General features: G+C 39.4%; 2 protein-coding genes across 2 annotated transcripts; one reads left to right on the top strand and one right to left on the bottom strand.

The window, feature by feature from the left end:
* The first annotated feature begins 154 nt into the window (after window positions 1-154).
* On the top strand, window positions 155-4754 carry bicdl2l (bicaudal-D-related protein 2-like). The gene is made up of 6 exons (XM_020635603.3): window positions 155-828; window positions 1498-1617; window positions 1712-1870; window positions 2522-2598; window positions 2726-2846; window positions 3677-4754. Exons 1-6 carry the CDS (start codon window positions 274-276, stop codon window positions 4016-4018), a joined length of 1374 nt encoding a protein of 457 aa, XP_020491259.2. The 5' UTR covers window positions 155-273; the 3' UTR covers window positions 4019-4754.
* An 885-nt stretch (window positions 4755-5639) lies between these two features.
* abhd11 (abhydrolase domain containing 11) lies at window positions 5640-11152 on the bottom strand. Its single transcript, XM_020635604.3, has 6 exons — window positions 10883-11152; window positions 9923-10058; window positions 9387-9560; window positions 9020-9190; window positions 7174-7355; window positions 5640-7042 (listed from the first exon to the last, which is right to left on the bottom strand). The coding sequence occupies exons 1-6, from the start codon at window positions 10996-10998 to the stop codon at window positions 6907-6909; spliced, it is 915 nt and encodes a 304-aa protein (XP_020491260.1). The 5' UTR covers window positions 10999-11152; the 3' UTR covers window positions 5640-6906.
* Window positions 11153-19408: the final 8256 nt, after the last annotated feature.

The following is a 19408-nucleotide window of genomic DNA, read 5'->3' as shown; positions in this document are numbered from 1 at the left end:
TTGCAAGTCGTGTTTGTTTAGCAACCTCAAAGGAGGAAGAAAAGCCAGACGTGCTACATGAAGGCACAGCCTCCAATGACATCACATCATGTCATGTCCTTTTTTTTGAAGACGCATGTGTTTCAGGAAAAACCAGTTTGGAGACATTCTCATGCTGCTGCCTCCTCCTTCCTGCTGTCCTCTTACTTTTTTCATGTTTATATGTAGCGAGACAATACCTCTGAGTGGCTTTAGAAGATTCTACTTCTTCTTGCGACCTGCTCCAAGCTGATCATGGACTTTTCACAATCCTTCTCAAGGCTCAATGACCAGCTGAGACCTCGGATCACCTCCAGTCCACTGCTCTACTCCTCTCTGAACAGAATGGAGGACAGACACAGAGATTGGGGCTCGCTCAGGAGTCAATCTTCGTCCTACCGACAAACAATTCTGTCAACAGAACCAAACATCTCTGTGACTACAGCAGAACCAAGAGATCCAGGGGAACCTGAAGAGGCTGCAGATCAGGAAGATTTTGTCTCTGGTGGTCTAAAAGGAGATTGTGCAGATCTGAGTATCTTCAACAACTCAAGCCTCACTAAACTAAATTTACAAGATGTGGGTGAAGACGACCTATTTGAGAGTGACAGCAACACCTCACAGTCCGAGGAGAAGGACATTCCAGGTGAGATGATCTCCGAGGGGACAGGAGAGTCCACAGAGTCTGTAGCTGGTGAGGGTGGTAGCAGCTCCCTCCAGGGAAGCTACCTAGACGGGACTTTACCAGACCTGATCAGGAGCGGCAGGCCGATCGGCAGGCGCCGGACACTGGGACCAGTCTCAGACACGGTAGGATGGCTATCTTTACATTTATGTGTGTGTTCTGTGTGTTTTTTTTAAAGGGGAGAGAAGTTGTTATTGTCTTGCATGAGTTTAGATGTAACTCAAAGAGGCTTGGCAACCAAAAAAACCTGTTATACAGGGAGGAGATGGACCTAACTGCCATTAGAGTGTATACAAAACATTTAGAAAATGCACAAAAGGCAAATCTGTTAACAGAAAAAGTAAGTAATGACCCTCACACTAATGAAAATGGTCATAATAAGTTAGGCTAGACTTCAGAGTGCATTAAACCTCACTTTTTACTGAGGACGCCTGATAATTGCAGGGCTGGATTTGTGGATATGAGTGTAAAAGTGTTACAGGAGATTGTCATACCTGTCATAAAATGTATTTATTCAGTTATACTGATTTGTTTGTGAGGGTGTTTTCATGAATGCATCTGCATGTACATATTTTCTTTGTTTGGATGTGTTGTAATACACCTTATCCTGTAGGACTGGATCTCTTGTCTTCAGTTTCACTCAAGAATCCAGATTAGCAGTTTCTGTTTACATTCTGTTAAAATGTCATGGGGTTTGTTCTTTCTGTGTCCAGGCCCGCAATTATCTAGCAGGAAAATAAAAGTGGTGACATGCATAGTTGAAATGTACTTAATGTGATATTTCTCAAACGCAGCTGAAAGAAGTGCGCAGAGAAGTGGAGCTGTCTCGAAGGCGAAGTATTAAGCTGAAGGCTCAGGTGGACAAACTGCAGGAGAGCAGAGACGGGCGAGGATGGAGCCAGCACAGAGAGAGGGTAAAGGTTACACATACACAGCATCGGAAAGAAGTGTACAGCTGTAGGAATATGAAGGATTATTATAATTTCTTCCTTTTGGTATCCGTCACAGGTCACAGAGGAGGTTATGTCTGTTCTGAGACTGCTTCACCCGCTGACACATCAGGAGTCCAGCCTGCCCGAACACTCCAATGGGGAAAATCAGCTGGACAGTGCCTTGGTCCAGCTGCAGAATGTGGCTCGGAAACTGGCTATCAGCCACACCAAGCAGGTAAACGCTACACTTGCATTCACTTAAATAAAGCTCACACCCGTATAACATCCCTACAATCTCAAACCAAGATGATTTTATTGGGCATGTTTTTCAAAACAAAATGTTGGCTTTGAAATGAAGAACATTTGAAAAGAAAAACACTAGAAATCATGAGCTTCAACTTTCTTGGTTTCTGTCGGACAATTTTTGCTTGGTACAAGTTATCTGCCCTATTCATAGAAGTTTTCATCTGTTGTAAAGACTAAATATAGTTGGCGATCAATTTTTATTGTCAAGTCCTTAAAATAGAATAAGCCCTGAGGCCCGTGCATAGGTAGAAATGCTCACGCGAGAGGTAAACATGCCCTTTTGATGACGCATTTTCTCAATTGTTCATTGATAAGATCTGCAATACCTTTGTCTAGGCGTCAAAGCACAGCTATGTGGCCTGACGGAGTAAAGATGTCAGAACCAGGTGATGTACGTCTATCTGGTATGCATTGTTTGCATACCAGATTGACGATATCACAGGGTGTACGTCTGACAGTGAGTAGAGGACAAGGTCCTTGTTAGAAGAAAGGTACTAGTGCAGACAGTAAGTTTTAGACAGACAATAACTAGAGTTTAGGAAATAATTAACCTTCTTCCCCCCTCTTGTTCTTTTAAAAGTCCAACTCTGGAAAAGATACAGAGGACAGTGGTATTCTGCAGCAGGCTCTGCGGGACCGAGATGAGGCCATAGAGAAGTAAGTACACAATCACCATCACCTTTTATAAATAATCAATGAGTCAGGATTCAAGGGAGGAACAGGAAGCTGAAAGACATGGGTCTATTTGGGAGAAATGTGTCATCCTGTCTGTTCTGCTGTGCAGGAAGAAGGCCATGGAGGAAGAGCTGCTGAGGAGTAAAACAGAGATGATGTTGCTGAACAACCAGGTGCTGGAGGCCGTACAGAAACGTCTGGAGATGTCGCTGGAGCTCGAGGCCTGGAAGGTAAACCTCAGAAGAGTTTAATGTCATACCCAGACAAACAAACATGTGAAGAAAGTAGAAAAGAAAGGGTGTGATCATTCGACAAGGAAATATGTGACATATTAAATGAGAATTATGGAGTGATGTTGAGCCAAAATAAGACGGTGGAGAATGTGAACGTGACAGAAAAGTAGGGCAGTATACATACACGCCCATTGTCAATCACAGCGCACATGATTAGTGTTAGGTATTCACGTGTACTCTCAGAACTTAAACACAATTAAAATTCACACAGATAACATTCTGCACAATCCAGGCCAAGGCACTACTGCCAGCTGGTGTCCTGTTGCAGTGTTTTGACCTCAATAATCATCTTGTGAATGCGTGGCTCCCTGCAGATTGAAACAGAATCTATAGTCCAGATAAACTGATTATCAACACTTAAAGGACAAAGGACCAGGGATTTAGAATTATAATATCCATAAATTCATGAATTTAATTTTTATCAGTAAACTTTCTGAGGAGGGAAAGAGCTGCTGGTAGAATTAATGTTTTAGTCCTTTATTGAAAATAAAAACCGAACACATTAACAGTTATCTTGCTGAGACTGAAGAGTGGCTGTATAAACCAATTTGCACATAAAAAACCCAAATAATTCAATTAAGTTTTAGGATAGAAGGCTGAAATATATTTTTTGAGTGGGGAATAAAATTCTTCCCACTCTGCTCTCCCAAAAAACTTATCACAACTTTTATCTCAACTCTGGTTTCCAGTCACTCATCCCTATTTGCAGATTTGTCAGATCAGTTTTTGCCGTGCTCTGACAGCCCGTTTGTTTTCCCTTTACTCAGGAGGACGTTCAGCATATGATCCACCAGCAGCTGCTGATTCAGCAGCAGGCGGAGCAGAACCAGAAGAAGCCTTCCCGCCTGGGTATCCTGAGGAGAAATAACAAAGCGCCCATGCAGAGGCCTTCCAACTTCCTTACGGTTACACCGGTGCCTCCCACAACCAACCTAAACCAAATCTTTGTCTCCAAATCTGCTGCTTCGACTCCCAACACATCTCCTACCCAACGCAGCTGGAGGGACAGGCTGAGGGGAAAGAGTGGTCGTCAAGGAGACCAAGATGCAGCCGGGCAGGATTCAGATAATGGCAGAGGTGACAACTTTGAGGTTGTTTCACTCGATTAAACAGGAATTGCACTAGTTTTGATACACAAATCCATTGTCTTACAATTGAAAGCCCTCTTCAGATTAAACGTGTATTGCTTATTGTTTCTTGGTTGGAGTTTCAGATGTGAACGCTTTAATGTTGTTACACCACAAGTTTGAAAGCCAATTGTGTATCAAGGCGCTTCCGACACACTTGATTTCCTTACAACTGCAACGCATACATAGAGAACAGACTTATTATACATGTTCATTCACTAGCAAGGACCACACCATCAACTAGATGCCATTTGACAATTATGCGTTGATTATATTGGAAAGCATGAACGGAAGGGGAGGAGAGGGTTTGAATTGATGGGAATGCCAGAAGAGGCGCTGTTGAGCTGTTGGTCCTGCTCCTGATTCTTTGCTATATAGCGTCTAATGATTTTGTACAGCTGTAGTATGAACAAGACTCACAAAGTCTCAGAGAAAAAGATTTAATTTTAAGCATTTAAAAAAAGTAAGTTGAGCTTTCTTGAGAACAAATATAGTATTCCAAACAGATCATTTTTGTTTGGCTTAATGTCTGTAGAGAGGTGTTTTCTTGTTGTAGGAACACTGATTAGCTCTTTCTTTATCATTTACATATGAATATATGTGGATAGTTATAATGGATGTCATGTTTTAAAAACTGTAAAAATTGAAAGCTCTTGCACATTTGTTTCTTGATTATTTCTATCTTCTGCTGTAAATAAATTATCTATGCAAAAGCTGCTTTGATTGTTTTGCTGATTCATATCAGTTATAGTTGTGAGAAGCACACACTTTTGCTTGTTGCATTTTCAAGATCAAAACAAAACAACTTGTGGGGTTTTTGCATTTTTATTGTATAATATTAGTTTGTACACTTTCAATAATATATAATCCACTCTTATATTCATCTTGAACACATTACAATTTATATACGACATGATCTAGAATGAGTTCCATCATTGTGTGTTCAACAAGCTGAGACATACATAGCACTGCAGATTTACATCTGATGACGAGAGAAGGCATGCTCATATTGACATTTTACAATCCTGAACGGGTGATTACAGTCATCAAAAAGCTTTTAATGGGAATAAATTCTCTTTTTCAATATTATTGTCATTTGTTTTTTTAAATATGTTGCCCACTGCAGCACTAAAGACTCTGAAGCCGGGCCTGCATTCAAACGTCATTAGTAAATAATCCTCTGATTCATGTTTTGAAACAAGACAAATCTGTCCTGAGGTTGAGAAGGTTAAGATGGCGCTTCTGCACCAACTGGAGCTAATATTAAAAAAAATAAAATAAAGAGATTTTTTACCTAACATAATTCAAAGCTTTTAAGACTTATGTATTCACATGAACAAACATCCCCTATCTGGCCTGAGAACACCTCGCAATCCCCCAGGAGGAGTTCAAAAACATTGCTAGGGAGAGGGAAGTCTGGGTTGACTCACTTCACCTGTTGCCAACAAAACCCGACCTCGGATGAGCGGAAGAAAAATAGCAAACATAAAACACTGCTTGTAGTAATTACCTAGCGCCATGACGGGATACACCCTCATTGGTTAGGCTTTCTTTTCAGAAAACTCACACAGAACTGGCAACCCAGCTGCCAATCTACAGTCTGCTTGTTGAAGTTGGGGAGTAAAATCTTTTTTTTCAAGTTTTACAGAAATGGAAAAGGAGCTCTCGACAAAAGAGGCACATCAAATTCACAACACCCTGCTTATTCATACAGATGGCAGTTTCACTACTGGACTGTACTTTATAAAACTCATGGGAACAGAAATGATATTAACACAGTCACGATAAGTAAACAACTAAATGTTTGCAGCATATATTTGTCATACCCATATAGCGCCTTAGTTCTAAATACACGTTAGGTACAGATAATAAATCGTAAAACAGGTTTGATCAAAACACTGATCATTTACACACGACAGCATTACCACGGCTTGTTGCCAGACAGACAAGATAATAGTACACGAATAATACTTAGCATATCCAAGTGTAACCTGAGATATTCAGGGAACAGATTGCGAATACTGCATTTGAGTGTTTAAGCTGGGATTTCATTGATGATTATGTTGGCATCAAAGTACAAACCAGCACTCTTGATGGCCTCGAGTTGGGACAAAGTAACTGACCTGAAAATCCTCAACTCTAAAATACAGTAGATACACAGAGGAGGGGATGTGAGGAGCCAGGTTCCAGACCAAAATATTCAATCAATCAAGTTTGTCAACATTGAAGTAAGTTTCTAAAGCCAACCATCTGTACACATAAAGCCTCTATACAGAGGACCTAATACACTGTACCAAACTCCCTTTAGCAAGAACTCGTTTTTTGTTTTGTGCTTCCTCCTTCCTCTCCAGCAATTGAATTTCAGAAATACAGTACTTATTTCATTCCAGCGTTGTCAAAACTTAAACATCCAACTTTCTGCTGGTCCACTCCAGCAACCTCACATTTTACTATTTCTATTATGCTAGCATAAATGTTTAGAGAAAGCACTGGGCAAATGAGAGTTTCTTTGGATTAGTAACATATGTAACCTGCAAACCACCCATTACTGAAGATATTTCCAGTGCTATTTTCTACAAACAGAAACAATTATAATAATAAAAAAAAATCTAGAAACTAGCCATTCTAATTGTAAAACCTGCCTAGCAGGTACTGCAAAACAATGAAAAGTTCACCTTCTTAACGCTACACAAACTTGAAGGGATATACTGACTGCTGTAAAAGGGCGAGTTTGGTCCGGTGTTGGCAGCTATTAATGACTCCACTCGTTGTTGCTGAAGCTGCTTAATTGTCCCTTTCATTTTCAGTGAGAGGATGCTGAGAGGTGCTGAGCACAGAAAAAAAGTTTTGCAACGTTTGGCAAGACTCAGCTAGGACTGAAGGAAGGAGATGATGGAGCTGATGAAATCTAAGGGTTTATCTGCGTGGATCCAGTGGCTCGCGTCTGGGATGTACTGGATGTCAGCCCTGGGGAAGAGCCTCTGGATTTCAGGGTAGTCTTCAGAGCTGAGTCAGGATTGAAAACAATGAGAATTGGGGGTGACAATACCAGGCAAAGTATGGGTTGTTAAATAAAACAATGCTAAGATCCAAAATATGTGAAATGTACAGTCTGTGTTTCGGGTGTTTTTTTTTACCTTATATAAGCAGAGCTTGCTCCACCTAAAAACAGTGTAGGTCCTTCAAAGGCGCTGTCAAAGCTAGGGAAGCTCATGATGTTATCAAGGTGTGCCGAGATGGCCTCCAAGTTGACCCTCCAGGCATAATGCCCATTCTGCTCTACCAGGTTAGTGAGCAGAAACTGACGCACTGAGCGCTCCTAAGGGAGGAAAGAGCAGTTTAAGACTAGTCCTGTTTAAAAACAAACTCAAGTTACATATTTAGCTGTTTCTAGGCAGCTATGTTAAACCACCTGACAACCACCAGGCAGTAGGCAGACACAGTAAGTGACAAGCTGGTAGAGAATATTATGAGCTTAAAAGCCAAATACTTTCTCAGAAGTTGTTCAAGACTTAGGGCTTGATTCACTAAGAACGGATTGCAGGCGCTGATGTGACCCAGCTATCTGCACAGCACCTTTACTCTGCTTGCAGCTATGTTCTGATGCTGATGGAACTGTTTTATCTCCTTAAAAATGATGAGCTAGGGGGGAGGGAACACTTTTTCAGGGTTTATTTTAATGCCAAGTGCAATTGGACCCTTTCTTTTGCCATGAGGTTTACTTGTATAGCAAGGGGGCATTTGACTAAATAATTGCTAATTTAATTAAGTACAACCAGCACCCATGCACAGTGATGCTGTTTGCTCTGAAGCGCAGTTATGGGTGCATTTAAAGGGATACTTCACCCATTTCAAAAAGCGTCTGCTAAGTGAATTGTAACATTTCAATTAAGCTTTGTATCATTAGAAACCTGGTAGTATTTTTGAATGGTCGTGCATCCTGCCCTCATTTTCCACTAAGAAGGGAAATCTATGTATTTCTTGTCTGAAAAGGAGCTTCCGAAGACGCAAAAATCGTCATTGTGCCTCATCGGCGGCTGCTGTGGTTAGCGGGAGTGAAACTACATCACTAGTTCCTCATATTTTCGACCACTGAAGCTACAGACCAATCACAGATCAGTGGGTGGGACCTCACTGCCAGAATCGAAACTCATCGTCCGCCATATTGCTTGGAAGCTATGCTAACAGGCTCTATGGAGAAAGCTGATAAGAACTGACAATGGCGAAAAAAACATGTTTCAACTTCAAATGATATGGATGAACTACGAGCCGCAATATAGCGGCGAGGCGGCTGCTGTCGCATAAGACCGGCCTGTTGGCAGTGGTGAGGACGAGGAACCCGTTGCTGGGGCGGACTAGTAGTGTCAGTGCTCTCACTGTTTGCCTGTGAACACAGACATAGAGTCTGTTTTCTGCCAGGAATTTCCAATTCTGCCAATTTCTTCTGGAAGAAATCTCGGAATCAGTTGAGGAAATGGCCGTATGTGTTGTAGTAAATATGTCTGTAAATAGATCACCTAAGCCTCAGTTGGAGTGGCCAGCGATGCTGTGCATTCTGGGAGTTGTTGTCTTACATCCACATGAGCCAAAAAGACACTTTCTGCTTTTTCTCGGTCAAGAAGACTCCAACCTCAAAATGTATTTCACATTTCTACTACATATATGACCCAATGTCAATACAGATTCATGTTTCAACGAGTGAAGTATCCCTTTAACCCCTTAACCTTCCTTTTGTGAATCAGGCCCTCACTTTTTTACGGGTGGATCAAAACCATAACTCCAGTTGTATGATCATTTTGATCCGTAACACCTGCATGTGTCTAATCAACCTTATAAAATGATAAAATGTCAGAGTGGCAATAACTTGTTGCTACTGCTGCCAGGTCACACAAAAATCAGTGTCTGCAGGATCAATATCAGAGTGGAAACACTAACATCAACGTATTATAAATTGAAAAGCTTAACTCATAAAGAAGTACTGACCTTGACCAAACTGCGGAGCTGATCTTCAGCCATCCGCCTGGCAGTGGAACGTGGGATGTCACTGGAGATGTTCACCTCCTGCATGGCCTGGATGTAATAGCGGAAGTTGGTGCGTGAGGTGGTCTGGGCTGGACTAATGTCAACCACCACTAAACTCTCCACTAAACCAGGCTACGAAGTGGAAGAAAAAGAGAGAAAGAGATTTCAAACCAATGTCAAACAGAAAGAGGACAGCACGGTTTGGTAGAAGAGCAGAAGAGGATTATTAAGTTCAGAGTTGATAAAGGTTAGCAGTGAGAAAGGTGACTTCATGTCCAACAAGAGGATAGTAAAGTACATTTTCAATGATAAGTTGTTGGCTGCTGACCTGTGACAGGGCGGTCGTCATCGCTGTTTTCCCGCCCATGCTGTGGCCGATGAGGACACATTTCTCGATGCGCAGCTGGGCAAGGAGGTGTTTCAAGTCATCGGCCATCGCCTCATAGGTGAGCTCTGGGCTGTGTGGGCTGTTGCCATGGTTACGGGCATCTACAGTCAGCACCTAACTAGACAAAGGACAGTTAGGACTCTTGGAATGGGGGACGTATTAAAGAGAAAAAAAAAACTTGTATGAGAGTTATCTGCTTTTTGTTTCCCGGGAGAGAGATCATTTAAACAAAGGCAGTATTGTGCACATGAGGTGAACGTTTGTTCAAGCCCACAAGGGAACAGAGAGTCAGAATAAAATACAACATTACAGACTGCTGAGAAGTTGTATCAAATCACTGCTAGCACCACAATGATGAACTGTTCTTGCTATGCCTGCTTTTATAAATGGGCTAGTGTCTGCTGCCTAGAGAGAAGCCAAAGATAAATTGTTGTGGATGAATGGTGACAGGTGTGATGTCTTCATCGCTGCGTTACCTTTCGGCCTGTGCGCTGCACCAAAGACTTCGCAATTGAATGGAAGTTAGATTTGCTGCCAAACAGGCCATGGAGAAACACCAGGGGAGTGCTCTCTCCTTTCCCATCAAAGACATCGTAGGTCAGGTTGACTGGGCTGAAGGAAAAAAACAAACAACACAAATGCACATTTGTTATACTCTTCCTGGTTATGTCTGTGTTGGAAATGATGTCACTACTGCAGCAGGAAAATTTCAATTCTGCAAAGTAGTTACCTGGATTCAAAGTGAAAACATTGTATTTGCAAGTACCCTATTTAAACAGGATATCAGGGGATATGATTATTATTATTTTTTTAAAGCTATTGGCAGCATTTTATGGTAATTTGGGACTTTATTTGGTTTACCTTATCGAAGAGTATGTTTTCATTTTATTGTTTTTTTGTAATGTTCGAGTTGTATGTGATTGCACATTAATGAAACACTGCATAAGGACATGATAACATTAGTATTAGCTTGTAGCACATTCGTGAAGGTATGCTTAATTACAGCAGTTTCGTATTGCACTAATGATAGCAAGGTTTACCTGTCAAACCAGTAACTATGTACGTAGCATAGTATAGCATAGCCTACACCAGATATAAATAAAAAAATGTAGTTATATAAATATGATACATTGAAAGACGTATATTTATAGATAGTAGGATATTATCTATGTGGTTTATCCTTCTATTGTGTCATTGATAGAATGATGATAAAAGCTCAGCTGCAGTTTAAACCTCTTGCTAGCCGGACGCCTAAATGTAATTTATTTAAACTGTGTAATCTGTAGATATCTTCAGGATAACAGACACAACACCTTCATGCATTGTAACCAAAGAGATTTAAGGAAGGAGCAGTTTTCTATAATTTTCTACTCTGCACCACGCGTACAGCTCAGGCTGACAGAGGGCATCAGTTAGCCGGTGAGCTAGCAGGGTACCTGGATGAACTGGCTGCTCGGACGATGGGAGCCCCCCCACACGCATCCTTAAGTCCGGGAACTGAACGACAGGAGCTCCGCAGTCCTCTCTGGATCAGGCGACACAAAGCACTCATGGCAGCATATGTTCCGTTACCGACGGGTCGACGAAAAGCATGGGCGCATAACAACTTTAACAAGGGCAGGAGAGACTCGGAGAGTGTACGAGTCTACAAGCAGCACAGCGCCCCCCTCAAAAGAGGTCGCGGTGAAGGGAGCTTCATTCAGTCAACAGCTGATGGTGCGTCGTGACGTAAGACGCACAGGCGTGAACGTCAATGTTTAACCCTGATTTCAGTCTCTCAGGCCACGCACGCTGCAGTGAGTAAAATTTGAACTAACCAACCCAAACAGAGAAACAAAAAGCACGACTTGGCCTACTGCAACATAGGGATAGTTTGAGGGTTTTGTTTCACCTTACTCAACTTCAAATTAAGGGTAGAAAATTACACAGACATTAGGGTAAGTAAACAGGCTAGGTGTATTCTGGGGAATTAAGGCAATTTAATGAAGCCTTACAGATATAAATAGTGTATGCACATGTTTATTTGTACACACCATTATAATAAGGAGAGAAATCAGCGTTTGTTAACTTTTTTTTTATTACCACTAGGCCTACTGGATTTCACTTGGATCACAATTTGATAATAATTCCGCTTTAAAGCTTCTGTGAGAAGTGTTACCGAGGTAGACACAAATGGACGTTCATCCAAGAGGCTTAAATGTTCTGATCAACATGACTGAAACACAATGCTTGTCTCACGTGTATTACTTCGTTGAACCAGTAGGTGGTGCCAGTGTTATGATGTTAGCCACTCAGAAATGCTAATACCACACGTTATGTTCAGGGCTCCTTTAGAGACGTAGGCGATTGTTTTCTAATAAACAATATGATTTCTAATGTAACTAATGAGACTGTATTTCATTACTTTTCTCTATTTATTCTGTCACAGTCCTTTAATACTTTCTTTGTTGAATAGTGTTGTATGTAGGCTATGAAGACTATAATGTTAGCTTTCAAATAGGCCTCCCTAGATTTCCAGTGGTTTATTCCATATTTTCAATTTGCAAGCCTAACTTTTTAAGTTTTTATAGGCTACTTATTATGCAGGCTTAAACGTGACTATTTATCACTTGCTAGCTTTCAGTAGGTGAAAGCTAAAAGTTCTATCCCTTCTCACTTGTACCATAGTATTTCTAGCATCTTACTGAATTCAAGTCACCCTGGAGCCTCTCTGACACAATAGTCCCAAAGGAGCCCAGCAAGGTATTAGATTACAAGTTTTCTTTTAAAGGTTATCTTTCCCTCAGTATGTCCTGTAATCAGTTTGTCTATCCCTACACCACTCCCCCTCTCTTTTAGGCCTTCTATGTGTTTGTTTGTGATGGGCACAGTTGATTTGCATTCTTACTTTAGTGGCTCCTGTCATATAATCAATATAAAAGCAAACCATTACTCTATTGGATCAGACAACCTTGCCTCCTTTGCTGTTACTCAAAGTATTCATTGCTATGGGAGACGCGTCTGCAGGGAGAATGCAACGCTATGAGCTGTCACCATAGAGATAGCATGAGACAGAGGCGTAGGGGAAGACTGGATTCAAACCAAACCGAAAAAAGAAAAGGGAACTGGTGGATGAGTTTGCATTTATTTTTATTCTAGCCTACTTAGCATTGTGTCAGATTCTTCTCTACTAACTGCTAGCACAATGTTTTGGGTGCTTCTTGACATTTGCTTTCCCTTGGACCAGTATGCCAAGGACGGTATATTTATATAGTCTTACAAAGCTTATCCTTTGGTTATTGACTTTCAGACATATTTGAGTTGCCTTAGTCCTCTCACTGCTAAGCCAATGTGGATCTCATTTTGATTGTATAAAGGACTGCAACCATGACTATTTATTTATGGTTTGATCTGTTTTTCATTTTAATAATTGATTATATGTTTACTTACAGAAAAGCACAGTTAAACAGGGCTTACAGTGACACCTTGAAATGATTTTTGACTAATCAACAGACCAAACATCAGGCTTCGTTCATTAACTTTAGTTTTCCAGAGGCAAAGGTGTTTTATGAGCTTATATCTTCAATGAAATCATTTTGACAGACCATAGTGTGGCTTTATTTCCTATCCTCTTTGGATTCAAATGGAGACATTAATACTAGATGTCGCCTTTTCCCCACAGCAGCCACATAGGAAGCAGAGCTCCTCTAGGTCCTCTTCCCAAGAAGAGGCCTGAACTAACATCTGAACTAACATCTTCAATGTTAATCCTTGGAAAAAGAGATCGCACCAGCTGAAGTGTTGTCTGTAACCCGATTTGATTTAATAATCAATATAATGTTCTTTAAATGATTCATGACTGTTTTTTAAATAAAGTTTGTGGCCTTACAAGGTTGGTTTAGGATGTATTTTAAACAAGAGTCTTTTTAGGGTTGGGCCTATCAGACATAGATCTTGTTTGCATTACTAACAGGTTCTAGTACCGGGCAAAAATAACTTTCCAAGCACATGGAGAAACAAAGAGAGGACGTTAGAGGGGGGAGATCATACCAGAAGAAATATCACCAGTAACCTGGATTTATTACATACTTATTACCTATACATTTTTTAAAACATTGTTTTATTTCAAATACATAGTTTGATAGTTCAAGTTTCTGTAAAATAACTCACTCATTTGTACAGAATGCTATATATTAAATGCTACTGCTTTTTTTCATTTCTACAATTCATTTAACAGACGCTTTTGTCCAAAGCGATGTAAATCAGAGAAGTAAAACACAAGCCAGTATCTAAAGAGGAGGAAATAACTAAACACAGATAGCAGGTAGTGCACAGAGGCAAAAGCATGTTTTTAAGTAAATATATATCGTCACCATCGTCAACAACCTCCACAGCTGTTCGTGGGAGTTCTGATAAGCATCAAAACCATCCTAAATAATGTCATTGTCATCGTTAATATCATCATAATTCCCATTACTATCAGTAGGTCCATAGGTGTTCATAAAATGGGTCTTTAGCCTTTTAAAGGTGCAAACCGATTCTGGATATCTCATGGAGATTTGTAATTCATTCCAACCATCGGGGCGCAACAGAGGAGAACAGTTTAGCATGAGACTTGGGCCCCTGTTGTGAAGGTTGGACCAGGAGCATTTCATTGGCAGAGCGTATATGGACTAGTATGGGCGGGAGGGAGTGTACACCTGGATGAGAGAGTTCAGGTAAGGAGTAGCCATTTTTGTTACTTTTTTGTAAGCGACTAGCAGGGTTTTATATTTGATGCGAGCAGTAATTTGGAGCCAGAGATATTAACAGCAGAGAGAGATATGCTGTTATGTTGAAGACCAGTTGTGTTGCTGCGTTTTAGATCATCTGCAAAGGTTAGATTGTGCATGCAGGAAGACTCGCTAGAAAGGAGTTGCAATAGTTATTGGATGATATCACAAGAGCCAGTACCAGGAGCTGTGTAGCATGCTCTGACAGGTAAGGTCTGGTCTTCCTGATATTGTGCATCAAATCGACATGAACAGCCAATCGAGGCCACGTGAACCTTAATATAGCTGGACATCAATCATGAAAACTAGATTCCGGGCAGATTTTGTTGGCAAGAGTTGGGATATGTCAAGCTGGATATTGATCTGTTGTTGCTTAGAGTCACTGGCTCTGATGACAAGGAGCTAAGTTTTTAAAAGGTTGAGTTGGAGGTGGCGTTCATTCATCAATTTTAAGATAGCTGTTAGAAGGCTGAAAATAGTCTGAATGAACCGAATATGGAAAGTATAATTACACTTTAATCTATATAGTAACATAAAACACTTTGCATTTGTCTGATATAAATTCCTGTATTTTCTCACACCCCAATACATTTCCAATATTTTTTATCTGCCCTATTATATTAATGTTAAGGCGAAATAATTTTTGTCTATTTAATCTCAGATTAGTGTTCCACAACAGTTCAAATGTATCTCTTTTATTTACAGATAATGGTTTGACGACTCATGATGTCATAAAATGGAGCTCAAAGCTCGCTGATAAGAGTTGCAGAATGATATGAATTCTCGGCAAAAGTGAGATAAAACACAACAAAAGCTGTGTCAGATGGCAATGCACAAGAACAAGATCCAGCAAAACACCAGGTCACATTTGACTGTTTTCAGTCCTTGCAATCACATTTAGTGAAAAAAGTAATAGTACATCGCTTTAGAGGACATTGCTAAAACACTGATTAATCTGATCCCCCTTTCAAATTGGAAACAACTTTACCCATTTTTTTAGTTTGAAAACGGATGTCATGTTCTTCTTTTGGTTCTTATGTTGAAGTCTATATATTACTAAAGATAGGAAACTTTGATAAATAGGTTTAAATTATTACATTACAGAAGGTTTGATTTAGCCATTTCTTACAACTCAGGAGTTACCTGTAGGCTCTTGAATATATATATATATATATATATATATATATATATGCACAATCAATGTATAATCATGAAGGGGAGGATAGAAAGTGTAAAAATATTGATTCATACACACACACACACACACGCACACACTCACACACACGCACGCACACACACACACACAAAATGATTTGTATCTTGTAACTTTACTGCCTTATTATAACTCTTCAAAGTTCTTTAAGCTCAAAAATAATCAAAAAAAAAGACATCATTCTTAAAAGGTTAATCAAAGTGAACTTCTTTTAAATGCTTTGCAATATCATATTGATCTATATTACAATATTTACATTACTTATCGATCCATGTATACATAAGTGTTTACAACCAAAAGCATATCTGTTTCACACAGCTTAACAGCCAATCAGTCAACAAGGTTAAAAAACCTGTGATAACCTCCAGTGTCTCTATCTGTTGGACTTTGCTGTTCTGTCATCATCACGTTTGTGTAAAATCTGCTACCTGTCAACTTCACATGTTCCTAAACAGAAGTTGACATTCAAATGTCCAATCAATGTCCTTTGAGAACTCTGACCAAACAATGGCCTGTATTCTCTGCACTCTGTCTTCATAACAATGTTTTGAACTTTCATTGTTTGCTCTGGTGTGCAACTGAAGTCCACTTCACTGATTTATTCAAACATTGAGATGTTCCAGTTGAGATATCTTGTGTGGTGTGTAAATAAATGAATAGTGGATTAATGCTAAATAAGTAGTTACTAGCTAACGTATTCGAAGCCATTACCAGGAAATGTGAAAAATGAGGAGAGTCATCAAAATCATAGGTTTCTGCTGGAAAGTTTGAGTTTCATTTTGTAGTTGCGGTGTGGGGAATTTCAGTTGGCAAAATTGACAAAATATCACTCTTGGAAGTGAGTGATTTTCATAATGTTATCGCTATGAGTGCAACTATTACATTTAATGGAGCCAAGAAGGAGATGAGAAATATCTTGGTACCACCTTGTCTTTCTGTGGGGGCTCGTCTGAATGAGAACAAGGGTGGTTCTGTGAATACCGGTTGGAGACATCACTCTGAAGAGAGCTTCAATTGCTTTTAATGATGGTTCTTATATCAGATGCTCCCTTGCTGTGTTTTTTCGTTAAAAGGAATGGAGACTGATTTATTTTTTTTGGTTCTGAGTAACTCTTTTCTACTTTAGGACTTTGCTCTCTGAAGTGAATTCCCCACTGTGGTTATTTTTTTCACTTAATTCAATGAATGTCAGCCTTGTTTTAACCTCCTTGTTTTTTTTTATCAATGGGCTTGCCCATTCTATGAGAATGATCCTCCCACTCAACTGATTAGTGTAACACAACGGAGAACAAGCCACTGCTGACAATGAAACTGATTGAGAACTGAGTCAGTTGCAACCATACTGTACAAAGAATGAACAGCACATTTTAGCCTAAAGGGAAGAAAATATATTTAAAGCTCCCTCTACTGACTTGCTACAGTACAGGTCATACCCCCCTCTCTGTCTGTAATGTGTGCTTTGGATTAACAGAGTAGAGGGGAAACGGCGAGAGGGAACATGTACACTAACACAAGAGACATTGAACTTTCCATAACCTTGTCTGTTTTTAAACTTGTACCAACCGGGATCTTTGCTGTTGTATTATAAGTCAAATGTGTGTTTTCTCTTTTGGAAACATAGTGATGTCAGTATCACTGCTCTTTCAGCCGATCCATACTGCGCAGTACTTTTCACAATACATTGTGGGATATAATGTGAGTCCCTTATAAAGTGTGTAGCAATGTACACTCAGAATCTGCACAGCACTACAAAATGGTGTATTTAATAATGCGCTATAGTGAGTAGTGTTTGATGTCGGACACAGCCCTGGTTTTGATTACCCCCTGTACATTTGGTCTCTGTGTTCCTCTCCTTCTGTGTCACTTTGTCATATGTTTCCATGTTTGGATTTTATGTTGGCCATGGTTGAGTTTAGTTTTGGATACTGAAAAGAGTAAACTTTCATTTTTTCCTTTTGTTTGATAAAGTACATTTCTATCCTTCTGCAATTTGGCCCTGTTCCTTACTTTAAACCCTCATTGTGACACTACATAAATCATGAATTTACATGAAACGCATATTGTTGTGGCGTGGTCCTTGCTACTTAAAGGCATTTCAATTCCACACATCCCACAGTTTGCCTTCAAAATGTTATTTTTTTAGCAGAGTTTGCTTTTTGGATTGAGATCACTATTCGTCCATACAGTTACCCCCTCACAAGACAAATAAAGCATTTTAAAATATATTTTTCTTTCAAGATGCTGAACAATAATCACTGGGGATTTGAAAGAGTAGATTTCAATTTCCATAAACTTTTGAACTTTTTCTCCCTCTCATACAGAATTGAAGAGTATACCTGCCTCCAAATTCCAATGACTGACCCTCCTTAATCATGGTCCTTTAAGATTACAGGGATATTGTAAGGTTTTTGGCTGTGTGTATGTGTATGTGTATGTGTATGTGTATGTGTATGTGTATGTGTATGTGTGTGTTTTGTACGGTGGCAGAAAACTCTTCAGTGAGCAGTGAACGTTTCAGGGGCTGATAAAGTACCTTTGGTTTCATTTCCTGGAGATAAGGCTTTATTGTAAAATGTGACGTAGTTATACAAAACTCTCATGTGAGGCTCTGACATGTCCTGCTGCAGCAATAACAACGATACTATTGATAAGTCACCTCAGTTTCATCTGTTTTCATTGTACATGTTGTACTCAATTGAACAGAGATGATAAGATTTCAGAGCTTTATTTGTGAATATTGATCAAGAACAACATCATTACACTTCACTTTTGTAAAACGGTTCTTTCAAAGTTTCTGTTCTGATTGTACAAATTGCTGCTGCATTTCAAATCCATTTCAGTTTCATGAAGTACTCTGCTACCTTGTTAACAACATTTTTTACATATAAGGAAGTGCTGGTGTGTATTAAGTTTGTATAGACAAACATTCACCAGAAAAACATGCAGTTCATCAAATTAACCCATAAGAACCCACACCCATTTCCCCTTATAGGAAACTGATGTGTGTCACAGAACAGACCAAATGGACCATAAATAACACATTTCTAACCTTTTTTTTTCAATAGCACCCCCTTGTGTCAAAGATCTGAAAAGTTACAAATTTGTCACATTGGGTGTTTACTGTGATTATTTTTCTTCATTTAAAAATGAATGAGATAAAAACTTTGGTTGCTTACTAACAAACATTTGCATTTGTTTGCATTCAAACAGAAACAATACCTTTCTAAAAGGTTAAACAACAATTTTGGTCTTCTCAAACCAGTTTTTTAGTGCATTAGAGAGCAACTGAACAATAAACAACAGATTCACACAGAAAACCTGCCAAAACATGTACTTAAGTTCAGAAAACAAAGGACTGCTGAAAAAAATAACACTTCTTTTGCATTATCAGCAACATGTCTTAACAGTTTCTCACATTTCACAGGCCAGTGTTCACTTTTGTAAAACGGTTCTTTCAAAGTTTCTATACTGATTGTACAAAATGCTGCTGCATTTCAAATCCATTTCAGTTTCATGAAGTACTCTGCTACCTTGTTAACAACATTTTTTACATATAATTCAATTCAATTCAATTCAAAAAACTTTATTTGTCCCCGGGGGGCAATTCAAAGGCACACAGAGCAGTAAATTAACAACAGTGCAAGTAAACGAAACATTTTAATCTAAATATAAAGTGTCAATTTAAATACAACTTAAAGCTTAAAATACAAAATATAAAAGAGTAGATATAAGTGGACAGTGATCGGACTAACAGATGTAAACAGATGTAACCATAACTATGTGCAGTAGTGACCAGATGTAAACAGAACTATGTGCAGTAAACGAGAAATACATATATATATATACAGAACTATGTGCAGTAGTGACCAGATGTAAACAGAACTATGTGCAGTAAACGAGAAATAAATATATATATATATACAGAGCTATGTGCAGTAGTGACCAGATGTAAACAGAACTATGTGCAGTAAACGAGAAATAGGAGTTGCCAGACAGCC

The sequence above is a fragment of the Labrus bergylta genome, chromosome 14 (genome assembly GCF_963930695.1).
Source record: "Labrus bergylta chromosome 14, fLabBer1.1, whole genome shotgun sequence".
NCBI lineage: Eukaryota > Metazoa > Chordata > Actinopteri > Labriformes > Labridae > Labrus > Labrus bergylta.
The sequence above is the reverse complement of the archived record's forward strand: the minus strand, read 5'-3'. Positions and strand labels throughout refer to the sequence as shown.